Source organism: Echeneis naucrates, chromosome 13, assembly GCF_900963305.1.
Source record: "Echeneis naucrates chromosome 13, fEcheNa1.1, whole genome shotgun sequence".
Taxonomy (NCBI): domain Eukaryota; kingdom Metazoa; phylum Chordata; class Actinopteri; order Carangiformes; family Echeneidae; genus Echeneis; species Echeneis naucrates.
In genome coordinates, this window is record NC_042523.1 from 5,511,324 (window position 1) to 5,538,202 (window position 26,879).

Here is a 26,879-nt window from a genome sequence, read left to right on the forward strand (position 1 = left end):
GGGCAATGGACGATTTCAGCTGAAAAAACAAAAAAAAAAAAAAAAACACGATGCGCCGATTGATTGATTGAGGCATCCACAATAGATAAAAGATTTCATTTCACGCGACATTGGCATCACCCGTGTGAAAATGATTATAAAGATTTATTGGCATTTTAAGGAGAGAAAAAACAAGGAAACAAACAAAGGAGAAAAAAAAAAAACTAACTCTGACGGAACACAGAAGTCCAGTGTGACAGATCAGTACAGTGACATACGGATGCCCGTGTGGCCACACTAATTATTGTCAGCGACTGGGAGTGAATGGACTCGCAGAGAAATGCAACGTCCTGCCCTTCTACATCTTGAATAGTGGGAGTCATGAACCGCTGCAAGGTGACACGTCCTCTGATTTCGAGCGAAACTTCAACCTAGACACGGCGTTGTTATTTATCGCCACCCGAGACCTTCCTTCAAAACTGCAGCAGCTCCTTTCTTATCAAACATCGGGATCGGGACCATCTTGCGCAGTGTTACGGCGGAGCGGAGCAAGCGGTGGCGGCGGCGGCCACTCCGGGGAATGTCGACTGGCCGTCAGTCCTGACATCGGCCTCTTCTGATCTCAGACAAGCAGCCAAACGGGGTAGAGTACACGGCATTACAGAAAAACACTGTCACCACCCGAGGCATGCTAGCACTTCTTGTTATTTTCCCATTTTCAGCAGCGGTCTTCTTTACGTGCGGACTCGCGTAACTTTCCGCTTCCTTTTCTTTCTTTTTTTTTTTTTTTTTTTTTTTAAACGAAGTCTGCGGGTCGCTAGCAAGCCGATAACAAAGTTCACAATCCCGTTAGCTAGCGTCGCTTCGCTTTGCAGATGTGTGAGTGTGTGTGAGAGAGTGAACGTGTGTATATATATATATATGTGTGTGTGTGTGTGTGTGTGTGAGTGAGTGAGCTACGGCGGCGGGTAGCCTAGCGGAGACATGAATTAGCATGCTAAAGTTAGCCCCCGTGTTGGAGCTGGCTGGCTGGCTGGCGCAGCAAGTCTCCGCTCATGATCGCCGGGGGTTCACATCAGGGCCATGTGTCCTCAGTGTGCTAACAACACTGCGGTGCTTGTCGCAACTTTTCGTGGATTATAACCTCCTCGGTTTTACCGCCGGGAGAGCCTCCGGTCCAGATGCGTAAACGGTGATTATTAGCTTGTCAGCTAGCTAATCTGGCACACCGAGCCGTAAACGGCGTTTTGAATGGGGCTTTTGTGCAAAGCAGCTAAACCGTGTATGGGTCGGTGACAGGGATGCGTGACGATACCTGTCACTTGAACACATACACACACTCGGAGGGGGGTGGGGGGGCATGCTGTTAAATCAGCTGATCTTTGTGTGTGTGTTTAACAGCTAGACACCGATCAGTCGCCGTGATCAGGGTTATCTGACACAAATAAAGGCAAATGATGAATAGATGTGCCGTCACGATGTTTTAATTTTAAAAGGCACTTCCTGTCCCGCTGTGATTTCGCGTACCCGACAGACGAGCTGTGATAGCTGACATGGAATTAAAAGTTAACATTTCAGTGCCACTGTTTCAATTGGAGCTGGTGTAATTTTATAGTTAAACGCAATCAGATTGCGTGTAAAAGTTGTGTAGAAACATGAATGTTTAAACAAAGTTGTCCCCCAGACACCCTTTTCTCTCTCTCTCTATGTATGTATGTATGTATGTATGTATGTATGTGTGTGTGTGTTCTCAGTCCAAAGTTGTGGCACACCATGACCCTGCTTGCTCAGCCTGTTGAATGTGTTGTGTGATAATGCTGCACTGAAAATGTTCACATGAAAAGACACTACTTATTTTCTCTAGTACACAGCCTTTGTGTTTGTGTGTGTGTCTGCACAGGCGCTGCATGCTCTGTGTGTATCTACAATATCCTGGTGAGCTATATATAGCACCTAACAGAGTTTGCAACTTGATCTGAATTGTCTTTCAGGGCTACAGTACACTGTGCGTTGCTTTCCACTGGAAAATAAATCTCTCTCCCTCATCTTTTAGTTCTGCATATCATTTTTTGCTGTGTTTATTTTAGTTTATTTTTTTCAAAAGGGACCTCGTTGCCTAGCCGTAGGTGTTTTAGCAACCCTGTTCAGTTGTGTGTTTTTAGCTGTATTTAGTCCTCAGGGGCTCGCGTAAATTAGTTTGTCTCTGATAATTACAGAAACTTTGTGCGAATCAATTAATCAAGTCTGCGAGGGTTTAGTAGACCAAATACCTTTCTTTTTTTAGTGCATTTAGTTCTCACCACTTCACAAACAGTATGGATATTTGACACATGTATACATGGAAATTGGATAAAAGAAATGACAGATTTTGATGGCATTTCTATCTGTAAGTGCATGGTGACGTATTGTAGGTGTGAATAAAAAGTCTATTTCCTGCCCCTTTTGCTCTGTCTTGAGTTGAGTTGAATAAACGAGCATGCGGCAGCCACTGCATGTCTACACACACTGCTCCAGTACAAGCAGAGGCAGATTTGGTGAGCTGCTGACAGTGTGTTTCTTATCTGGTTAGGTGATCTGAGAAGTTTGGGGTGAGTTACAGCGAGCGCCACGAAGGTGAGCTATGAAAGAATAATGTGATATTGAGAAGGTGTCCACGTGACAGAATACACTAAGACACTTGTGGACTAAATAAAAGAAAGGCCCCTGTCTCATTGTCAAATAAAAAGCACTGGAGCTAGGCATTTTTCATGACACTTGCATTCTGGGTCACGTTAATGTCACAAAGGTTTTAGCTCTGTGCCTTTCTATGTGCTTGTGTTTTGCATATTTTTGCATATACTCTTTCCATACTGATATTAGTCTTCAACCTTTTAGATCACAGTAACCTCAGGCCCACCAAAGTGTGAACGGTCTATTCAGGCTGTTTACTTTGCTGGTACAGGTGAGAAAATTGGAACCGCAGAGACCTCACAGAAGGAACATGGTCTTTAACTTGGCTGCTTGTTGGTAGATGTCAGAATGTAATGTGAACCAGCTACAGGATTGATCCCTCTGATACTGTCCACAGGTTCATGGGTGCAAGAGAACAGATGTTCACCTCTGTTTGTCAGCACTTACTTAACACTATGCCCCGGAAGTGTTATGTAACCAATGAAGTCTCAGTGGACACTGCAGTGGGGTATTTCTTCATGTTCATGTGGTGTAAATACTAAAGTGTGTCTGATTTAGTAAAGCGTAATATCCAATAGAGTGGATACGCATGGGACTGTGCGACTTTGGTTTACAAGTTCAAAACATGTAGGTGTCTAAAGTAGATGACTCAAACAGGAAAATGAATCAAAGATTTTTCGGATATAAAACCCAATGTAGGTGTATTAACAAGCTTAGTGGCCAAGGAGTCCACCGTGAGACCTGACTCTGAACTATAACCAGATCTAACTAATTAGAAGAAACACCAGAATTCAAGGGCAGTGTCTCTCTTTTTGTGGCAGTGTCTGCAAATTCTTGCCTCCATTGGAGTCTCTTAAAGTCATGCTTACACAACGCAACAGGGGGCTTTTTTTCAAAGAGAGAGACATAGGTAGAATCAACTATCTGACATTAAGCTATATACACATTAATCTTCTATGGCTATATAGTCTGACTGCTGGCATGGTATCCTCACACATTGGTACAACAAAAGCCCTCATACTTATATAGGCCATCATATATTATAGGACAGACAATCTTGGTGAGCCCCCACATCAGAGCACCATTAGAAACATTTTCACTGGCCTTGCTGTTGCTGTGTTTTCAGCTGCTTTCTTTGTCAGTCTGACTCTGCGTTCATTTCACATTTTCCAAAACTTGGGTTTTGTATAATTTGGGTTTGATACCAGTTTAAATTTACTCTCTCTCTGCTCTCATCGCCAAAACTGTGGGAGCAGAGAGATGCTGGAGAATCACTGACTAACATTTAAAATGTATTCATCGGTTGCAGGAAATTACTGAGTGACTTGCTGTAAGTGTATGAGGATACAGAGAGTGGCTGGTGTTCGCTTGACTTATGCTGTCTATATGAATGCATGGTCGTATTTTATCTTTCCAAGGGCCTCGTGGAACTCAGCCTAGCTTTAACAGTGTATGCCATTGTTCCCTTTAAGACTGCAACACAGTGTGTATTGCAAATTGTATTACTCATGAATGCAAAAACAGGCTCTAACTGGGATTCTACATCCAGATGCTGAATCTGTCAGCACCTCTTGCTCTGCTTTTTTCATCATAATATTATTTAGAGTGTATGTATTAATGACATTTTAAGACACTCCCACCATTTGCTTCACAGATATATTTTTAGAGATTAAAACCCACCACTTTCAGTATAAGTCTGCACGCTGCAGTGGATACCATAAATGAGTCCTCAAAGACTAAACATGTGCAAACCCTTCATATCCACCCAAGTAATTATAAGGTTGCCGGTTTCATGCAGGTGAATTTTCCTCCCAGTTTTTTTTTTTTTTTTTTTTCTTGTCCAAAATTTCTCTCCTCTTGCATCATAGCTTCAGCCTATGACACTCACCTCACCAGCTCCCACTGTACCTTCACTGTACCTTCACTGCTTGTTATTCAGGTATGACTCACTCAAGCAAAATGTAATGTCAATTCTGACATTTCTCCTACCGTAGTCCTTCTGTCTCACAATTTGGTTTTATGCATGATATTTCAGTGACTGTCAGATTATTTTTATTTATAGAATCGATGGCTTCTGTTTATGGCAAGTTCAGTGTTGTTTTCGGTAGAGGATGAATGTATGTACAATCTCTAGTGCTCCCTCTAAGATCAACAATTTTGATTAGTTCTACTTTGGTAATTCATCTAATGTGGAAAGAGGGTCAGATGTAAGAATTTATTGTTTGATAAACCATATGTGGAGTATATTCTTAAGATCATTTTTCGATGATCTTTTGATCCTATGGAAAGAGCTGAGAGACTGCATTTGGTTGGATGGACTGCTTTCAGTATTCAGTTTGACATTGAATGGCCTCTGTCCATCAGCCTTCTGTTTTCCAACTTGTCTCTGTGCAGTACTGCCTGCCTTCTGTCTGCACTAAGGCTGCAGTTTGATCTTTTTCCTTGATCTAGTTGGCTTTCATCCCAGAATGTGTTGGAGAGGATACAATCCTTGACCCTCGGTGCAAAATGAGCCCTGTTCTTCTCCGTCCACCGATCTGAGTCTTGAACCAGGTGCCTAGAGGCTTCTTGCCACTTAATTTCCAGCTTGTTGTGAATGTCCTCATCTGTGTTTGTCTTGAGTTGCCAAAAAATCCTGTGTGAATTCCTTGTATTTACATGCCTTCAGTGAAATTCTGTTACCCCATCCAGTGCAGAACATATGTCATAAACATGTGCAGAATCCATTTTTGAAGCACAAATAAATCAGAAGCTTGCAGCTGATATGCTTTTTTTTCTCCTTAGCTCACTACTTTTTGTAAGCTTCAAAATGCTTTACCTCGATGTAAAAAGGAAGGTGCATCTTAGGTCATCTCTTTTGTTGTCGCTGTTCAGAGAGGCCTGTTACATCAAAAGACAGCAATGCTTTGAGATATTCACCAATGTCTCAGTTCTCATTTTTTGCTGTGGCCTTTGCTCTGTTGCAGGCCCTCAATTCTGCACATCGCCTACTGGTTAGCCTATATTTACTCAGCCCCGTGACATGTTTTGTTGCCACAGCAACCTGCTACAACCCCCTAGTGTACAGATTTTATTTATTTATTTTTTGGCTGTCACCTGTGTACTGTCCCACAATGCACTGCAAATTGCCCCAAACAAGTAAAACTAAAAGTACTATATATATATTTATTTATTTTTTTTTTTTTATGAAAGATTCAACCTAAAAGATTTTTTGTTACTAACTCAAAAAACTATGTCATTTTTTTAGGTGTTAGTTCAAATGGATGTTGACCTGCAGTAACCTCTTGTTATGCTTGACTAATGCATTCCTACAATGTCAGGCTGCAGAAAAACAAACTAAATCTTGAGAGAGAAGAACAAGCAAAAGATTGAAGGAATGAGGGAGGAAAAAAAAATATCACGGCAAAGATTATAAAGAGCAAGAAATAGATATGGTTACATAGCTGAATATGATCAATAATCCATAAACAGGGTTTCCCTGCCTATTATACCCACAGCAGGCCCACTGACCAAAAAATGTCAAACATGCAGTATAATTTGTTTTTTTTCTCCTGTAATACTTTTACACCAGTTATGTCCTTTCTTTCATTGCCTACAGCCTTTGAAAGAACACAAATATAGCCTTTTCCCATTTAAAAGTTATGAGTTTTGAATATTCTTTTTCAGTGCAGAAAGCTGTCCCACTTGGTGCATCAGTACCAGCACATTTCCTCTAGATGATCAGTTCTTCCTCAGTGATTTGCCACTGGTTGTTAGCAGACATTGCAGAAATATGTGTTCTAATTTTTTTACCTTTCAATGGCCACATTGTTAAGAGACCTGTGAGTTGGTTTCCAAACCAGCAGCAGCCTGAAACATCTGAAACCTCGTTCATCAAAGGGAGTCTAAAAGCAGCAATTTATCAGGTGCTGGCACCAATGGTCACTCAAAATGTCTTGATGGCTGTCACTTTGAAGCACTTTGACGTTATTGGTCCCACTTGATTCTTCTTCAGGGGAAAGCTGGCATGAACTTGATGGCTGATTCAACATCTTTTAACTCAACAGTACCTGCCTGTCATCATCATTGTTGTTTCTGAAGTATCATGGCTTGCAAATGAATTGTGTGCCTATGACAGGAGCACAGCTGACAGAACCATTCAGTGTTTGCCTTGAATGTTCAACAATCAAGAACAATTGCGCCACAGGAACCACACTACTGTCCTGTGTTTTCTGTCCACAGGTGTAATGTAAACTAAATGTCTTATACTTACAATCATCCAGCATTAGCAATGTTGTCTGTGTTACTGAAGAAAAACTGAAAGACCTCTCCCTAGTCTCAATTATGTCCTCAAAGACTCCTGTAATGCTAGCATGTCTATATGGTTTACATTAGATAAAAGACAATTATTTTAATCATTTTTTCCATCATCACACTTATGATCAATTGATTTGGCCACAGTTTTTAATGCTGGGTCCACTTCATGCCACAACCCTCCCCATTTATCCAGTCTTGGGACCAGCACAAGCCTTCCATTGGTTTGTGTTGTGGCTGGGTTTTGAACCTAGAACCTCTGCATGCCAAGCGTGCACACCACCACTGAGCTATGCCCCTGGGCATTTACATAATACAAAAGAGATGATTGGCAAAATAAGCAGTTGACGCTAGGACTATGTATTTTTTACCATTGAACTGCAGTGAACCAGGTATTCATACAAAATATGGCCAAGAAACCAATCCCATGAACGTGTGGTGACAAAGGGGAGGGGCAAGATAAACCCATAACCTTATCTCTATAGAGGGGGAGTTTGCATTAGTGCAACCACAAACACCGTCAGCCACTGCCATTTGCAAACTAACAAACATCATAAACACATCGAAGCTCTTAATCATGTTAACCATTCTGTTATGTCTGCCTCACAATACACTCTGAGTTTGGTTCTGACTGAGGTTCGAATGTGTATTTCCTCTGAGACTAACCATCATAATACAAAAAACAGTGTATGTATAGAGAGTGAGGTTTATCACAACTACTGTCAGCCGCTGCCAGTTACAAGCTAAGGAAACATAAAGAACCTTTCCCCCACACTTCCTTGTCACCAACTATTAAGCAAAAATGAATGACAAAATGCTGAGTCTGGTCTGACTGTAGCTCAAACATGTGGCTCATGCGTTCATGTTTCATATTGTTTACTCTAGCTAGTGCAAGAAGCGGTGATTGGCGGCACACAAGTCCTGATCCCGAATTTAGTTTTTTTTTTTTTTTCATGTAGAAACCATGTCAAAAAATTTGCAAGTTTAAAATGTTATATTTAATTAAAATTAATCGCAAGTCCAGTTTAGACTATATTAATGGATTAAAGAAGGTCCATGGGTAGATTCATAGCCGCGATTGTGAAATATGAAGTTTGTCAAACTCAGGGAAACGTGGCCAGTGATGAGAACCTATGGCTTGTTTGAAACCTTTGTCTGTGGACACGAAGGGAGTCATTACACCAGCCACATAACTAACGTAACAGTATAGCACGTCTGCCAGAAGTCTTTATGTTGTTCAGTTTTGGCAGGCTGTTATCAACTGCACAGCAAGCAAAACTAGATAGTGAAAAAGATGTTTATACTGTACTAATCATTTTTCAAAAAAAGAAACCTACTGTTAAATTATGTGCAGTGGGAAATTGATTCAGCTGCTTCATTTCCCTAAAGACAACATGCTTTCACTGCAGAACTCGAAATGCTTTTACAGCTCATAAACGGGCATGTGAAATTGAGCTTTCCTCCAGTTCTGCGTGCATTTGCTGTGGAAATGCAGCTCAGATGCAGAGACCTTGTGATCGTTTCCAAAACCACAAGTTTCAGCACAAATTTTCTGCATGTTTGTTTTGTTTGTTTGTTGTTGTTTTGTTTTTGTTTTTTTTTAACCCTTTTGTGTAGAGTATCTTTTGGGAAAAACCTTATGCATATATAATCATTCTGCAAGATGTCGGCTAAACATTCAACTGAGATGGCAAAATATCCTTAATGTATTGATAACAAGGTAGAGTAAAGTCTATACCTTCGGTGGCAAGAAGTCATTTGCAGTGTAGAGAATTTTTTTTTTTTTTTCAATGAAAATTGGACAACAATCAGAAATATCAAAAGACTTTTTAAAGAACACAAGATAGCTATCTTACAGTGTTGATTCTAATAAGCAATCATTGGCCACTAGCCTATTGGAAAAGTCATAATATTCCTGCGGTCCAGTATTTTTTGCATCCTTCTTAAGTTTGGGGCCTGTTGCATTTTAGCTGACAACCTCTTTTGTTGTTTATTGAATAATTTATTGAAGTTAAGCTCGCAATTGGGTATAACATCCAGCAAATGTTCACACAACCTGAACATCTGACCTAAACCCACCAAATGTCTTCTGTTTAGCCTGGCATGGATATTTGTGGTGGCTCTGCCGTCATATCGCCATTATTAGTAGTAAAAGCTTAGAAAAAAGTTTTGACTTTGATCAGATGAACTCTGTTAACAGTCACACAAGTCGCATTATCCATGGCCTTATTCTAAGTCACAGTGCAGCATGGCCAAGCAGATTTAACTCATTTTCCTTCTCTCGGTCTACATTTCCACTGGCGCCATGCGCAAATGCAGTTTGCTAACCAGCTGATGTTTTAAAAAAAAAAACAAAAAAACAACAAAGTCCTAACTGTGTGCCTCTGTGTAACTGTGTGTTGTCCTGCGTCATACACATTATTCATTCATCAGCACTGTTAAACACTTTGGCCTCAGTGTTTACTGGTGTTGATCCTCAGAGCAGCTCTGTGGCTCCTGTGTTTTGGACTTGGCTCTGTATTTTGTTCTCACTCTTGGCCCTGAATTCCCAGGGCTCGCTGGGTCTATTAATACCAGCTCGCTCTAAAAATATAGAGTACTGTGTGACCCACTGGGACTAAATAGGAGCTCAACCTCTTACCGTAGGCAAGCTGACACAAACCCACGTATTAGAGTTGCAAATCATCCATGGGTTTGAGAACGCAGCACCTCTGGATGATTGGCTGCAGACAATCGAGAGAACTTAAGTGCTCGCTACAGTCAAAGGACAATACCTTTTTTGTAGGTTAATTTCAATCATTCACGGAGCCTCCAGGCCAAACTCAGAACAGAGATATTTCTTTCCGTTGATGGGGATGAAGGAATGTGGGAGTGTGCATTGCCCTGCTTTGTGTGTATATGAACTGCTCAAGGGAAATGGACATGACCTCATGCCCTCACACATTTGTTGATTGTTGGTTTTGGACCTTGAATGGAAGTTGGTAAGAAAAAGCTGCAGACACCAGGGCGTGATTGTATTATCCCATCCCACACATTACCATTGTTAGTTATTCATCTTACACCTCTATGTGTAAGCTTTAAACTAAATAGTGTGAAAACAGCAGATAATTTATTTGGGATTATTAGTTATATAGAACAAAGTAATAATAGACAACACCATGTTAATTTGTTCATAGACAGCAATAATTTTTTGGTCGCCCACCACAACATGCTGTGGATAAGGCAAAATTAACTGCTGCTGCAAGTCAACAAAGAGCTGGGAAAGCTAACATTGGCTGATGGTGGATATGCCTATATTGCAAAACCATACTTGTATCGAAATTTGTATTTTGTATTTGAAATTTGCATGAAGTTATGACTGACATTGATTCTTTGAAGATTACGAATCATTACAGCCATTGTTAGTCAGGGTCCAAGTGTGAATGCACACCTGGACACTGAAATCATCCACAAAATCAACAATTATGTGGAGGCTGGCTGCATACAATGAAGTTTAGCAGTCATGAACAGGATTTGAATGGCATGCCCGTCTCCCGTAACTGTACACACCTCACTCTGCTCGGTGTAAGACAGTAACTTTGGTTGCAGCCAAAGGCACCACCTTGTTTGATACCATTTGATCCCAGAAAACAGCCATTATCTCTCCTGCCTCCGCTGGAGACATCTTTTTTTAGAAATAGCCCCACCTTGACGTGTCGCCCTCGGTGGTGAAAAATGTTCAGTTCAGTAGCGCCATGAGAGTCTGTGCTGTTTTGGAACGTACAGGTATTACATTAAGTTCAAGGCACAAAGCCATTTTTAGTGTTTACAAGAATAAGCGTCTCACCTGCTGGTTACTTTACAACCCATTTAAATATTTAACGCTAGGCTATTTCATCAGGCCTCACTGACGATGCATTGTACTTTCACACTGAATCAAAGCACACTCTATAAAACCATTTCAACAGAAACTGAACACTGATTGTTGCAATAGACCCCCTTACTTTCAGCTAATAGTGTCATTTTGATAGCATTATGCATAATTGCATTGAAACAGTTCATGTAAAAGACACAGTTTTAGTCACTTAGTATCAGTCCACTAACTTTACTTTGGATTTAAATGGCTATTTGTAAACACTTGTTTGTTGCTGTTCTCAGATGACTAAGAATTTCACTTGGCTTTACAGAGCTTTGTCCAAAGGGTAAAATTTTTAATAGTTTTTCTATTGGAAATTTATTCACTGTAATCATTTGAGCAAATAATTAATATTCATTAAGACCAGATGATATGACAAAAAAAGAAATACATAAAAAACATACTATGTGTTCTATATACCAGCGATAGTGATATTGGTCATGATTAAAATATTTTTTGGCATGTTCATTTCAATTTTCACAAAAAAAAGACAACAATGTATCGACCAATCATGTTATTTTGCATCGAGAGAACATCATTTGTAAGCCATGCCACCTCTGTAGCAGCAAGTATATTGCAGCTCCAGCCATTTTGTGATTTTAATAATATTTTGACTAATTGTTTAGCCACAAAGTCCATTCATTTTAATTTTCTAAAATGAAAAGCCTAATTTCTTTTTCCACCAGCATAAAATGAAGTTATAAATTATTTCTGTGTGTATAGTCAGGGAGGAGCACTCAAGAGTGTCAACAGCACACTAGCAACTATGCTCAATGGGTCGCTGCCCAATGACTTCATTAATATGAGTTCATTCGTTCTATTTGTACACCATGTGTCAGTGTGTAAAACAGAAAAAATTGTGAAAATTGTCAAGTTATGGGCCTTTGATTTGAGTTGAATTGCTTTGTGTTGTTTTAGTTTTTTTTTCATGTTGAGGTGAGATGCATGCATAATACAAGTGTGTAATGTATGTTAGCCTGATGGTAGACTGTCATGTTTAGGGTATACACTGACATCGCACAATGCCAGTTTGGATCGGCTCCAGCCCTCACACCCCGTGACCCAGTATGGATAAACGGTGAAGATAATGGATGGAAGGATACACTTAGGCCACTGGCTGGGAAACACACTTTGTCCAATGTTTGATGTCCCTTAAGTGTATTGTACATGACAACAAACTGATTGTGCACACAGATCATCAATTGAAGAGGGCAGATTACTAATCCTTTCTTACAAATGTTACCAGAGGCAAACACTAGGTCCCATGTTGTTCAGTCAGGAACACTGACCAAGACTGTTTTCTTTGTTATGTTCCAGGGGGGAGGGGATCTTGGTTTTTCTCAGTGGAGTTAGTCCAATAATTCTGAGGGACAGAAACAGTGCGAAAAAGTCTGTTAGTAATTCATATCACTTCTTCATGCAGGACATCACCCCTCCAGTGGTCTGACTGTAGGTTTTAATTGCTCCTGTCCAGAGTCCACTCGTTAGGTGCATTTCCATTACCTTTAGAAATGTGCAAAATTTCGAAAAAAATCTCTGAAAAATAGCAAAACCGTTTTTTCGTTTTGGTTTTTCAGACGTGTGGATATAGAAGTGTATCGCAAAATCCATCCATCCATCTTCATCCGCTTAACCGAGGTCAGGTTGCGGGGTTGCAACTTTCCCCAGCCACATCAACCAGCTCTGACTGGGGGATCCTGAGGCGTTCCCAGGCCAAAGTGGAGATATAATCTCTCCACCTGGTCCTCAGTCTGCCCCGGGGCCTCCTCCCAGCTGGGCGTAAAAGTTCAACAGAAATACTTTTTTGTATTTACACCTCACCAGACATGAAGTAGGGGGTCCCATGGCTAGTTCACTGCAAATCAGTGTTCCACAACATGGAAAAGCAAAATATTTTTGTCCATCCTCCTTGAAGTGGAGTCTCACAGGTCGAGATTTTATGAGAATGATGGGATGCTGCGAGGCAGGACTGTACAAGAATTACAGTTCATTCGCAAAGCACCCTTCAATGGAAACACCTGCGTTTGTACTTTGTCGAACTTTTAGAAATATTGCTTTTAACGGAAACACAGCTATTGACATACAACAGAGTTTAACCAAAAAATGACCCTCTCTTTGGTTCAGCATTTCACCATCACATTTCCCTCTGAGGGCCGCATAGTGGTTAGTGCTGTTGCCCCACAATAAGAAGGTTGTGGGTTTGGTTCCCGGCTGGGGCCTTTCTATGCGCATTCTTCCCGTGCTTGTGTGGGTTTCCTCCAGGTGCTCTGGTTTCCGCACACCGTCCAAAGACATCATGTTTGGGTTAAGTGGTAACTCCCATAGGTCTGAGTGTGAGTGGTTGTTGATCTCTGTCTGTCTCTGTGTGCTGGCCATGTGATGGACTGGTGACCATGGTGACCCCGCCCTCACCCAGTGTAATTTGGGATTGGCTCCAGCAACCCCAGTGACCCGGAAATGGATAAGCGGTAGAAGATGAATGAATGAATTTCCCTCTGAATTGGACAGACACAGCTGGTTCTTAAATCTTGGATCGAGATCTACTTCAGATACTTTTTAATAGGCTCAGCAGCGATGGCCATGTTCCAAATAGAGTTTGCCATTCAACAAAGTTTAGCATTTTAACAGCTTTATATACAACAGTCGACTTTCATTAAAACAAAGACTTGTAGGGTGTCTGCTCATACAATACAGGGTTATTTCCTCACACTTGTTGCAATAATCCAAGTACTTTGCTCTGCTGCACCCATCTGTTCATGCCTTATCATGGTTATTATTTTTATTTTGTGCTTATTTTTATCGAGCAAATGTGAACTTTTTTGTGGTAGGTGTATAAATCCAGGAGTCAAAATGTCATCCTGCTTTACTTTGGCTGTAATTATTTTTCAAGATTTTAGCCAAGTGCGAAATGATTAACACGGTTTCTTTCTAATGTGTTTTTTCAGTAATTGGTCAGCTGCAAGTATAGCTCAGCTCAAGTTGGGTGAGAAATTCTTCAAAGCGTTCTGGTCTCTCTGGTCTTGAATATTGGTCGTTTGACCCAAAGTCCTTTCTGGTGGAAATGGGCAATTAGCATTTTGGACCTGCAAATACAAACATGAGAAAGCAACGTGTTTTTGCCATTAAGAAGTTGTGCGATCATTAAAAGTGAGGAGACCCAGTTGCACAAGGAAAGCTGCAGCCTGTGAGGCAGATGGAAAGATGCCACCTTATCAACATGAATACTGGAGCTAGAAAGAAAATGAATGTTCACACTTGCTTTGGCAGAAACTGAATGGATGGGAGGGGGTGGAAGAGGTTGAGTAGGGGACTTCCCCTTAAGGGGCATTAACTGAATTTTTTATTTATTTATTTATTTTTTAAACAAGCTGGATTTTTATTGCAAATTAATTGCACAGCAGTCAGGTTGATTTGATTCAGTTCTTCATTCACTCGGTGTAAAGATAAAAACAAACTGATCTACATGTCATACAAACATACAATGTACATGTCCACACCCATCACTGCGACACACCTCATTGTTGCCGGTGCAACCAGTTGTTTGAAGGAGTTGCATAACCAATAGAAAGGAGAGCAGCTGCGTGTCACCAGCTCCAAGTTAATAACTTCTGCCCACAAAATACTTAAACTGTTTACTCAAGTCAATTGTGTGTTCTCTCAATTATTTATTCCATCCTGAATCAGACCTTCCATGATGTCACAGGTCTAATCTAAACTAAACTTGTGGTCTTTGCAGTCAACCACAGTGCTTTTCTCCACATGCTGTGACACAAATTGGGTCTTGAGATCTCGTTAGTTAGTTGGATCACCATTATCTCACCACTACTCTCCCTGGTTCTCGTAAATTTATAGACCTTATGTCAACAGCAATCTTACAAATAAAATGATTTCTGAAGCATTTGAACAGCATTGTGCGAATTGCAGACTATTTGCTAATAAATTGTTTTAAATGTTTTTTGTTTTTTGTTAATATACATTCATGTCTCTCTTAGTAAATAACTTTAAAATTAATATGCCAACCAAAAATGGCAAGTCGGGCCAGAATCTGGTCTGGCTTCTACTCAAAGGTCATGAGACAACATTTATTCCATTTTATGTTATTCATTAAAGGTGGATCAGTTTGAATTGTTGTAATGAGTGCATTACCGCTTAACAAAACCTAAACTCCTCTCCAAAACTCATCCCGAAAAATGCTTTAGTTGTTCTCTCTTCTCAAGTCGCTCTGATGTTCCTAGTGGCTGATTGCTTAAATATAGGCTCCATGCACTCATCAAACAGTGGGGATAGTAGTGGAGTGAGAGACTCCTGGTTTACAAAAGTGACAGAGACCACTTACTTGAGCCCTTGATGAGTTCTACCTGTTACAAAGTGCTTTTACAGTCATTCAGGCTTTTCAGTTGTTGTCTTGTTTATTGTGTCATACACACCAGGAATGACTGCAAGTCTCCTTGCTATGTACTGTCTTTTCTTAAAGGCAGCGGTGGACAGTAACTAAGTAAATTGACTTAAATACTGTACTTCATTACAGTTTTTGAGGATCTATTTTTATGTATTTGTTGGAAACTTTGTACTTTTACTCCACTACATTTGAAAGAGAAATGTACCTTTGATGCCTTGAAGTACTTGTTACATTTGTGTTAGAGATTTCCACAAACTGTTCACGGTGGTGTTGCTGTCACTGTCCCTTGCTCATCTGCCGCTCCATTTGGAAGGTGAGCATGCAGGTAACATTCAAGCGAGGGAGAAAAGGTGTGCATATCGCAAGTCATGGCTTCGGCAGCAAATGGAGACAAAGCCCCTCCTGCTCCCAGTGATCATCTGTGGCCATACCTGAAGTCCACATTTGAACTTACAGACCTAAATAATGATTCTTATTTTTTTTTATTTGTTATTTGTTAAATTTGGATTGGAAATGTTGGATTGCTTCCCAGATGTGTTTAAGCTGTCTCTCAAGCTAAACACAGCCTTGGCTGCCTCTGCTGCCAGTGAAAGGCTTTTTAGTGCAGCTGGGTTAATCTTCATTCCAAGATGGGGAAGAATTCACAGAGTTTTAAAAACCAGCTTCTGCTAAAGCTGAACGAAGACCCTAACCCTTCCTGTTTGAGCAGTAAACTAGAAGGAAAAGAGGAGTGGAGGAGAGGTAGAGAAGATTGGAGGAGAGGGTGGGGGGTGAGGAGAGAAGTGTTTTTTTTTTTTTTTTTTGGTTGTTAACCCAATGGTCTTTGGCTTTAAGTTCACTTTATAGAGGTTTTGTTTTATATACTTATATACTTATTTCATCTAGCATTTTGAATTTGAACAGGGGTGGTTTTCTTTTAATAAAAAGAACAAGTGTTAATCCTTTTGTTAGTTTAAGTTTGTTTACATAGGATTTGCTTCTTTTTCAATAATTTTCTGTTCAAATCAAGTAATTTACTGCATTATTTTAGAGTCAGATCATTTGAATGTACTGTTTCAGGACACACGTTGCGTTGAAAAGCACTTGGAAGACTTAAGTATTCTTGAAAGCATGTCCTCCTGTACTTTTACTGAAGCCATAGTTTTAGTTAGCTACTTTCATTTTTATTGGAGTAACATTTGACCAAGAGGATCTGTACTTTGACTCAATTACTGGAGCTGTGTACTTTGTCCACCACTGCTTAAAGGTCCACTTGAAGGTCAACTTCTCAGCATGCGAATAATCTCCCTCCTCTTTGTTTTGCACAAAGCAAGTGAGTCACACTTTGTCAACAGAGCTGATGTCTGACTGTCCTCGTTTTGAGTTAATGAGTGATGAAGCCTTCAGCCAGCGAACAAGGCACCTTTCTGTGCTGACTCGAGCTGGTGTTGGTTAATGACTAATTGCACCATTGTGTTTACCATTACTTGTCAAGGCGAGTGATTGGTGCAGATGGTTCTGTGAAAGCGGGACATCTGACCTGGCCCACTGTACCATGTGCAGTGGTTGGGTTGGGCTGTGTCATCAGCCTAGAATGGAACCCAGTGGAAATATTTACATGAGATCTGCATCATGTCGGCCAAATATCTGGGCTGGATGCTTTGAACTGGCTCTGATGACTACTTTGACCAGCTATTGTTCACCAGCAGGTGTGGAAGGGTCTTGTTGAGACCTGCAAATAATGAGGAGCTGTTCAGTGCTCAGTGCACACGCACTGAGGCACAGCTTTTGAGGAAGTACTAGTTTGTAAGCTGTGCACAAATTCTTTGACGCAGTCTGCAGTCGCAAAGGTTAAAATCTAAAACTCTGAGGTTATGGACGCGGGAAGGCGGAGGTGTGAAGAGGGCGTTAGCTTGCAGCTATGGACTTGAACCCTGAATGAAGCTCCACGTGCTGAGAAGTGTCCTTCATTCTTGATGCTGAGCTTGAATCCTGCTCCGGTGAGCTTCAGTGTAAAGAGGAGAAGGCTTCATCATCTATGTTTTCATACTGAAATAGCAAGTAGCAGTTGTACAAATGGACTCTTTGGTTTGTGGCATTCCTAACTAGGTCCTTAGTGAAGCCTGTAAAAAAACAAAACAAAACATCTATTGAATTTTTGTCCATTTGTACTTAAAATCAAGTGTGAAACTGAGAGAGGGAGGGAGACACAAGTATTGCTACAGACAATGTTGTAGAATGTGTGATGTTTTTGTGGTTTGTGAAGTGTTTTGTTGGGGGAGGAACCTAAAACACTGCACAGAGACTTCTGAGTTGCAGGTTCCTCCCCCAGCTTGAACTCACTCATTGCTCTCTTTCACTTAAAGAGACAGTAACCTCTCAGCAACCATGTCCACGGCCTTGCTCTATTGTCTGTGTTTTGGCCTCTTCTCCCTCTGCTGTCTCTGCTCATGACGTTGATGTTGACCCACCGGCTGAAAACACACACACTGACAGATAGCACTGACTGTAAAGGTTGCTATCTGCCGCCACTGATGATATAACTCTCTGGTTGTCACCCAGGTCCATGTGTGGTCAGTGAAGTGTACTGGGAAGTATGATGGCAGTGTGTCAGCTGAACATCTGGGTGAGATGAGGTGAGTGAACAGGCAGAGAGTTACTATAAAGCCCTAACCTGGAGTTTGCTGCCAGCTATCTAAAAAAAAAAAGAGAGCTGCAAAAATCTATATTTATTGAATCTATTTTTGTAGAGTTTGGCCAATAACAATTTTCTGATTTGATTATTCTACATTTTCAAATCACTGCATGTGCAGTGGTTAGATCTCTGTCCTTCCTACATAGACTAATTATTTCAATCTTTCTATCTCGTGGTTGAAAACAGATATTTAGCCTGAAATACTGATGATTATTATTTTTCTTTTCTCCCCTAGTGTTGCCTGTAAGCAATGTGAGCTTCCCTGACAAATAGGCAAAGCTATTCTCCAAACCGGACCACCTCTCTCATCAGCTAATCAAATGCACCAAGACAATAAACTGGCCAGTCATGGCAAGCAGGTCACCAATGACAGCCGGTCCCAAATACCGGGAGTAAACCAGCAGGCTCAACAGCAGCCAGGAACTGCTGGCCACCTGGGTTCAAAGGGCGTCAGTGCAGGGACCCATGGAGTCAAAACCAACCAGATTTCTCCTGGTAACCCTGGGCTTAAGGTGGTCAGCAAATCAGTGAGCAGCGTTGGAGGAATGCTGAAAACCAAATCCAAGCGGGAGAGAAGTGTCTCCATTGACTCTGGTGAATCGAGAAATGCCATTCCTCCCTCCCTGGAGACAGATGCCAAAGGAGGTAAGGCCTTACATGCACAGAAGAAACTGTGTCAGCATTCGGGATGTATAGACAATGTGTTTCTGTTCTAAGTATGCAGATGTTCACTTCCTCTACCTTCCTATCAGCCAAATCTTTACCCGAATAACCAGATTACGTGTATTCACCGCCTCCACAGCAGGAAGTGAATGCAAGGACCGAGAGGGCAGAAGAACTTGTTTTCTCTCGCGCTGAAATGCCCTGACCTTTCAGTGAAGCTTCAGAATTTCCCCCTTGCTTTTGATAGTTTGTACCACGCATGTGCTCCAGTGATGTTTCTCAGATGAAAAAGCAAATGGGCTCAGAGGGAAGACAGGTCACAAAGTTATAAAAACTTAGTAAGCCTACAGAGCTTGTTATTAATGCAAGAAATGACAAATAGGTGGAAAGGCCTAACGTTCCTTTCTGTGCACGTCTCAATAAATATTAATGCTCCTGTGTTCATGTGGGGTTTTTAATCTGTACTTGTTTACTCTTTGCCTTTTATAAATGTTCACATGATGATTTAACTGATGATGAGATGGCATTAATATGATTTTTGTGAAACTCATCTTGGCTTCCTGTACATGACAGGAACCTCCTCTTTAGATCCACATATTCACAAAACACAAACACATGTGCACGCCCGCATGCGTGCACACACACACACGCACCCACACACCCACACCCACACCCACACACACACTCACACACACACACACACACACAAATGCCATAATTTGCCAAGAGGGAGAGGTGTGGTTCCAACTCAAAAGCAACAGAGGCTAAAAGATAGATAGGACCATTTGAAAGTAAACTCATTATGGCTTCATTTGACTGCCACTCCACGCTCCCCTCTTCTCCAGTTTCTCTTTCTTTTTGTTGTCTTGTTTACTGCAATTTAATTTCTGCATGTCAGAAAACAGGTGCTTTGAAATAAAATGCAAAACCACCCAGTTCCCAAACCTGGAAACCTGTAGAGGTGGTGGGTGACGGTGGCAAAGGTGGCTCAACAGCTGACCTTCTTGTTAAGATAAAACAGTGGTGGTAGCAAAAATGCTGGGAGAAAACATGAGGTCAGGTCCTCATACCTCTTTCAGTTTCACATCACCTCAAAGACCTCTGGAAGCAGAACTTCTCCCTCTGCTGTCCTTTTCTTTGTACTGTCACAGTACACTTCCTTCCGTAATGTACATTATTTTAAGTATTTTAAGTCTGTGGTTACCCAAGCTCATCTCCCCCCAAGTTTGTCACATGTTGATTAAGGAACTTGAACAACCTTCACTGATTTGCTTATAGATATCCGCTATATGCAGTATGTGACACAAACCAGTGATACTGCCTGTTTGTATATTTTCCTCTCACTGAAGCACTTTATTCGCTTGTGGAAATGTTAAGGCATGAAGGCTGAAGCATTTCATGCTGCTGCATACAGTAGCTAGTGCAACCCCAAAATTATTATAGTACTGTATGAGAAAGCTCAGCAGATGCATCTCAGAACATTGCATCTACACATTTGATTTGATCTGATTGAGGGGCAGGGGGGCAGGGGGGCAGGAGTGTAGTAGAGCAGCAAAAGATCATGGGTTTAATGTTTAGATGTTTCAAGTGTGTATTTCTTATACATAAGTTAATTTAAGAAAAGGTTGTTTATAAATATTTCAGTATTAAACAGAAAGAGCACATTAACATGTAAGGATCAGTAAGTATCAGCATGCCTTCTGGTCACATAAGCAGGAGCATGTTAGTAGAAGAGCATTTTCGATCAAAGGTGTATTGACCGGTTGTTGGTTGTTTGTTTGTTGTTTTTTTTTTTTTTTTTTATCATGACATGACTCTGGTACATATTAACGACATGGCTCTTTGATGCAGTTAACTACACTTGAACAAAGATCATTTGAAGATCGATTTAAATGGATTTTGGTTTTCGTTTGTCAAAAAAGGTGAAAGCTTAACTTCATGAAGGTAGCAATGGCATATGGTTCTGATTCTGGAAAATAGAGTGGTGGGTCAAGACCATCCATGTTGAATGTAAAACTGTTGATGCATGTTCATTGTGTATTTTTCTATAGAGGGTGTTATGCGGAGTAAGCGGCGCTGCGTTCTGGAGAAGAAACAGCCGTACAGTGGAGATGAATGGTGCTCTGGACCTGAGACAGAGGAAGATGAAGACAAGCCGCACACTACAGTCCACCGTGAGTCTGTCTACCTCCACGAGGGAGGAAGCACATCGAATGTAATCCGGCCGTCATCAACAAGAGTATCATTGTGACCACAAATGTGAAGGCTATTTTTTAATTACACAGATATCACAAGCTGTGTCGAAAGGATTGCGGTCCTCATCAACAAGAGTGTCATTGTGACCACAAATTTAAAGACTATTTTGGAATTACTCATAGAAATCCCAAGCCATGTCTTCGTTTTATTTTGCCTGAAAACACCAGATTGAAGCCATAAATTATCAATTGCTGTAGTCAGATCCTGCACTTACACTGAAAAGAGGAAGTTGTCAGCTAATAACATCTTACATTGGAGTGGCCCTCTGCTGATTGGAATTTACATGTGTTTTAGCTCCACCTAGTGTCTAGATGTAGCCAAAAGGCTGCACTGTGATAAATGACATGACCACTCTGCACAAGATAAAGCAGAGGGTTAATGTTTTGTTTCAGGGGATCGTGGGCTGGCAGGTCCTGTCCAAGGGCTCTCTGATCGCTTGTCTGCTGGGCCCATGTCTGAACCTGGTGGTCCTATATTGGGATGTGGAGTTGGACAAGGGCTGAAAGCAGAGCCACCACAATCTTTACAGCAAATGGTGTATGTTTTCACAACCAGCCTAGCCAACAGGTGAGAACTGTTTGCAGGTCTGGTATGAAGGTCATTATTCACATGCAGTTGCCTCAATCTTTTTTTTTATTAGCAAGCTCGATTTGTTTGTCTAGATTTTGAGATTAACTACATCAGCATTGAATTCTGTAACTGCATTTATTATTTAACTTGTGTCACTCCTCTATATATTTGACAGTGCTGCAGAGGCAGTATTGAAAGGACAGACAGATTCCATTCTTCTGTTTCACCAGCAAAATGTTCCACGAACCAAGTTGGAGCAGGTCAGACACCCAAAGCTCATTGTCAAAATAAAGTTCACTGTACAAAACCCTTTCGCTCTCCTCTAACCTCAAGGGAGTGTTTTGCACAGTGAAGATCACAGGTGCAAAGTGTGGGAAGTTTGTTAAACTATTTTGGTGGCAGATGCCTCATCCTTCCTGTTTCAATTATGAGTACTGCACTGAGGATGTCAAGTCAACTGTAAAGTGCATGTGTTGTGTTGGCAAGTTTGATATCAATATATCATATATAAAACTAATACTACTTTTCTTCTTTTGTTTGCCATAGGGCCACCCATCAGGAAAAATTTCTAACCTTTCTGAGAAGGGAAACTCCAGCAGTTCACCACCCACCGGCACCCCGAAATCGCAAAGCGGAACACCACGGCCAGCCTCTGTGGGAGTTGGAGGCCCATTGCATCCTGCAGGGACACCTTCATCAGCAGGACACTCGGATAATGAATCCTCTCAGATCAGATCTGGAGGAGCCTCCAGCAATAATAGCATTGTCACCCATAGGTCAGATGTAGGGACCATGTCCACATCGGCAGGTCCAGTCCTTGGGACTGTAGATGGGGAGGGTCCGGGGGGAATGCCCCTTCCTGTTGCGACTGTTTCTCCCTCAGAAAGTCCCTCCATTCTATCTGCACACCTACAGAGTGATATAGGCCAGAGGAGTGGCCCAGGAAATACAGACGGTCTTTCTAAGGAGCAGCTGGAACATAGGGAGCGCTCTCTGCAGACACTGAGAGATATAGAGAGACTGCTTCTGCGCAGTGGGGCAAATGGAGGCCCTGGAGATGCAGGAGGTTCCAACAATAATGCTCCTAATAACTCCTCCAACCTAAATAATAACAACAATACTGATAGGAGTGGTATTCTTGAAGACAGTGATAATGGTACTAATAACTCTGGAAATTGCAGTAGTAGCAATGTGCTATCATCAACCTTGGCTCAAATGGGAGGTATGAAGAAATATGAAGAACCCCTTCAGTCCATCATTTCTCAAACACAGTCCCTTGGTGGACCTGCCCTCGACAGCCCACAAATGGACACTCACCACAACCTACCACAGCACACTCATCACCAGCTCTCTTCACCAGGGGTCACTATGGGTTCCTTACATGGACCAGAAGGGCTGACCCCTGAGCAAATGGCATGGAGGAAACTTAAAGAAGAATATTACCAAGAGAAGCGGCGACAACAAGAAATGCAACCTTCAACGCATCCTCAGCACTTTAGGATGGTGAATGAGATGGGCTTACACGGTGGTCCCATGATGATGAGAGGACCCCCTCCTCCCTACCACAGCAAGCCTGGAGACCAGCAATGGGGACCTGGCAGTATGATGGGAGGAGGAATGGGTGGAAATTTACGAATGATAGACATGCCCCAAGAGGGACCCCGTGGCCCAAGGTTCCTGGGACAGATGCCAAGAGGGCCATCGGGTGGGGGAGGGTTTCCAGGCAGTCCAGGAGGAATTTTATCAATGGAGGGTCTAGGACCTCAAAGGCCCACCAGACCGGGGATGATTTGGTTAGATGATATAGGTGGTGGAGGCCCTTTTCATGGCTGCTACCCAGGTGGACCTCCTCAGCATTTACAGGGTGACCCAGAGCATATGTTAGCACGTGAGGAAATGTTTCGCATCATGGAGAAACAGCAGATGCAGGGGCTTCCTAGGTTTGAAATTGACAGATTAGCAAAACAGCAGCAACAGGACAATCTGAGCTCAAGAATTATGGATAATCCTGGAGGTCCAGACTTCAATCTGGGAATGGTTCGTGGCCCACCCCCTACTCGAGGTGATCCTATGGACTTTCCCATCTCACGTGAAATTATGGGCTCTCCTGGAGCGGGTCCTCAGATGAGAGACTTGGTGGATTCTCCTCTGGGGAGCAACCTCCCAATCAACATGAACCCACAGATGAATGTTCAGCAACAACAACAGATGATGCTATCACAGAAGCTCAGAGGAAGTTCTGCAGGAGGGGGGCCTTTGGGTGAGATGTTTAGCCCTGGAGAGATTTCCCGAATCAGGGCTTCACATAATGGGAGGGGAGGGAATAAAGGAATGATCCCTGGACCTGACGGCCCCTTTCAGTTTTCTAATCAAGGTCCCTTCCCTGGAGGACAGGTGGAAGGGCCCTATCTTCAACAACCTGGCCCAGCGATGTTTGGGCCTGACCAGCAAGGTCCTAATCAAATGGGAGGTACATCACGACTTAGTCACATGCCAATGACTGGAGGCCTCCGGGGATCAGACCTTGGTCCTAGGCACTCCTCTGACCTATCAGTCAATGTTAACCCCTTGACCTCTCCTTCAGTACCTCCTCCTCATCAGCTCAAGTCACCATCCCTCAACCAAGAGCCATCTCCTCTTCTACCTTCCCCATCTGCTCCAGGTCTCAAGTCACCCTCACAGATCTCTTCAGCAGGCCACCACCCCCCTCTTCCACCTGCATCCGGTGCTGGGACTCCTTCCTCTTCTTCCATGAAGTCTCCCCAGGTAATGGGGTCTTCCAGCCTTGGTTTGCACTCTCCATCTGCCTCTCCTGGACGACTGAAATCCCCAGTCATGGCTGTAGGCTCTCCTGGTTGGACATCTCCTAAAACAGCTCTTCCAAGTCCAGGTGGTCCAACCGGTGGAAAAGTTGTGGGTAATGGAGGAAGTAGTTCCACTGAGACAGGTAAACTACAGTGAGATCACACATAGGTGATCGTAGCAAATGCATTGCAAATTTTTGATCATTGTTAATATTTTTCCTTATTGCTGTGACGCTAATATTTTTATGTTCTTTACAGGCCAATCTCTTCCCCCCAGGAGTTCCAATTCTACCCCCATTAGTCAGCCAGGCTCTATGAATCCTACTATGCCATTTACTTCTTCTCCTGATGCCCCTCCATCTCAGAATCCTTTATCCCTTATCATGTCTCAGATGTCCAAGTATGCCATGCCAAGCTCTACCCCTCTCTACCATGATGCAATCAAAACAATTGCCACTTCTGATGATGAGATGCTGCCTGATCGACCTCTTCTATCTGGTGTTAGCATTGGAGGTATGGAAATAAGGGTATATATTAACATAGACAGAAAACTCATTATTTGACAGTATGTGAAAAAAGCAGTAAAGGCAGATTCTGGTTTGCATCATTTGTAGATATTTCTTTGCCATTTGAAAAAAGACTGAATGCATGACATGCTAATTCTTACATACAGAATTCATTGCGTATAAATACCCTCTCTAGGTCTGAGTGCTGTCATTGTGGTTGGGTGCTTTAAATTATGAAGACATTTATATCTAATATGTTTAGAAAAGGGGACAGTCTTTTTTTAAATGTTGTGATGTTAGTGTAATTTTTCACATGCTGGCCTTGTTTTATCATCAGGAAACATGGGGAACCCACAGACCTCCCAGATAATAGTCTCCCAAGGTTCCATCGGTCCTCACAGTGATCCACAAAGCCCCATGGGTATTGTAAGCCAAGCTCAGCAGCACCTCTCTCATGATGCCTCAGGACCTGTGCTTTCTTCCCCAAACCAAATGGGTATACCTGCCATGAATCCTGCCATGATGGGAGGAGGCACACCTGATGGAATGGGGGCCTGCAATGTTTCGCCAATGTCTCAAAACCAGATGGGGAGTTTTCCTCGCATGCAACCTCCATCTCATGGACCCATGCACTCACCTATCGGGGGAATGTCACAGAATTTCTCTCATGCTAATGAAGATATTCTGCCACCCCAACAATTGCACTTGCTTAGCAAAGGTCATCCACACCAACGCCCCTCTCATCCCTCCGACTCATTTGCCTCTCTGCCCATGGGTGAAGGCCCAGATCTGAGTGAAGTCATACGGCCCACTCACACTGGGATCCCTGAATTTGATCTTTCCCGCATCATTCCATCTGACAAGCCTAGTAGCACTCTTCAGTATTTTCCAAAGAGTGAGCCACATCAGAATCCACACCAGGGGCCACCATCCCAGCAACCTACTTCACACCAGCTCCTAAAACAGTTGTCCTCTTCTGGGCCTCCACACAACAGCAGTGCTTCATCCAACCCCCACTTAGCAAACCTACAGAATATGATGGATGAACAGCAGCTGCCAACTCACCCCTCACATGGTGGGATACGCCAAAGTATGGGCATTCCTCAAGGGGGCTCTAGGGGTATGGTTTCTGGTGGGGGCATGGGCCCCATGTGCCCTCCTGGACATATGATGGGAAGGACAGGCATGACTCCTCAGCAGCAACTCCAGCAACAGCAAGCAATGATGGCCAACAGCCTTCTCCACCATCCCTCAAATCCATACCAAGGCATGATGCCCTCCCAGCAGCATCCACACAACCTTATGGCACAGCAAAACATTATGATGATGCAGGCTAAACAGCGAAGCATGTCAATTCCAGGCGATCCCTTTGGCCCCCAGGGTCCTCTACTGTCCCCTCAGGGCACCATGATGGGCCCCCACCACCCACAGTCTGCTATGATGGGCCCTCAGTCTCTCAGACAACGGGGAATGTCTCTGGACGGTCCCATTGGCTATGGCCCTGGAGGCATGGCCAATATGCCATTCTGATCCCTCTTACATAAACTGTAAAAAAAAATGGTTAAAAAAGTGTGTCCATTAGGTTAACTTCCCATTGTGTCCATTTTTTTTCATTAATGTGATTCTTGCAGTTGTTTTGAAAAGAGGAATGTAAAAACATATATCAGTGGTAATCTTAAAATTCTGGATTACATCTGATGGATTAAAATGTAATATTTAAAAGCACTGTATCATGGTTCAATAACAAATCTGAAGCCATTTTCTAAAATACTGTAAATTATGTATATTTCAAAGATGTGTGTACTTGTTGTGGGGACAAAGTGGCGGTCAGGAGAGGAGTGCCTCAAATTTCTATTCGTTTTAAAAATCATTGATTTATTTTCTCCAACTACCAAACTATTGTGCAAAGACATTACACACACACAGACATACATACACACACACACACACACACAGTGACAGCCAAGTCTGGACACTCATTCAAATGAATAGGGAAGTGTCCCCAAACTTTTGACTAGCAGTGTGTCTCTGTGTGTGTGTGTGTGTATATGTATGTATATATATATATATATACGTATATATGTATGTATGTGTGTGTATATATATATATATATATATATATATATATATATATATATTTATATATATATATATAAAATACTGTATGTGC

General features: G+C 42.1%; 1 protein-coding gene across 3 annotated transcripts; it reads left to right on the forward strand.

The window, feature by feature from the left end:
* bcl9l (bcl9 like) lies at positions 1 to 26,748 on the forward strand. Of its 3 annotated transcripts, none has more exons than XM_029518281.1 (9): positions 1 to 622; positions 17,778 to 17,851; positions 18,146 to 18,555; positions 20,625 to 20,747; positions 21,222 to 21,396; positions 21,575 to 21,659; positions 21,946 to 24,346; positions 24,462 to 24,716; positions 25,047 to 26,748. In XM_029518281.1, the coding sequence occupies exons 3-9, from the start codon at positions 18,231 to 18,233 to the stop codon at positions 26,237 to 26,239; spliced, it is 4,557 nt and encodes a 1,518-aa protein (XP_029374141.1). In that variant the 5' UTR covers positions 1 to 622; positions 17,778 to 17,851; positions 18,146 to 18,230; the 3' UTR covers positions 26,240 to 26,748. The 3 variants fall into 3 exon arrangements, with proteins under 3 accessions (XP_029374141.1, XP_029374143.1, XP_029374142.1); XM_029518283.1 differs by lacking the exon at positions 1 to 622 and adding an exon at positions 2,574 to 2,592; XM_029518282.1 differs by lacking the exon at positions 1 to 622 and adding an exon at positions 17,052 to 17,215.
* The last annotated feature ends 131 nt before the right edge of the window (positions 26,749 to 26,879 follow it).

Excerpts from the sequence above, each read along its gene's own strand:
- bcl9l (XM_029518281.1), top strand. The coding sequence starts at position 18,231 with ATGCACCAAGACAATAAACTGGCCAGTCATGGCAAGCAGGTCACCAAT. Across the intron at positions 18,556-20,624 it reads GGAGACAGATGCCAAAGGAG|AGGGTGTTATGCGGAGTAAG; the intron begins GTAAGGCCTTAC and ends ATTTTTCTATAG. Across the intron at positions 24,717-25,046 it reads ATCTGGTGTTAGCATTGGAG|GAAACATGGGGAACCCACAG; the intron begins GTATGGAAATAA and ends TTTTATCATCAG.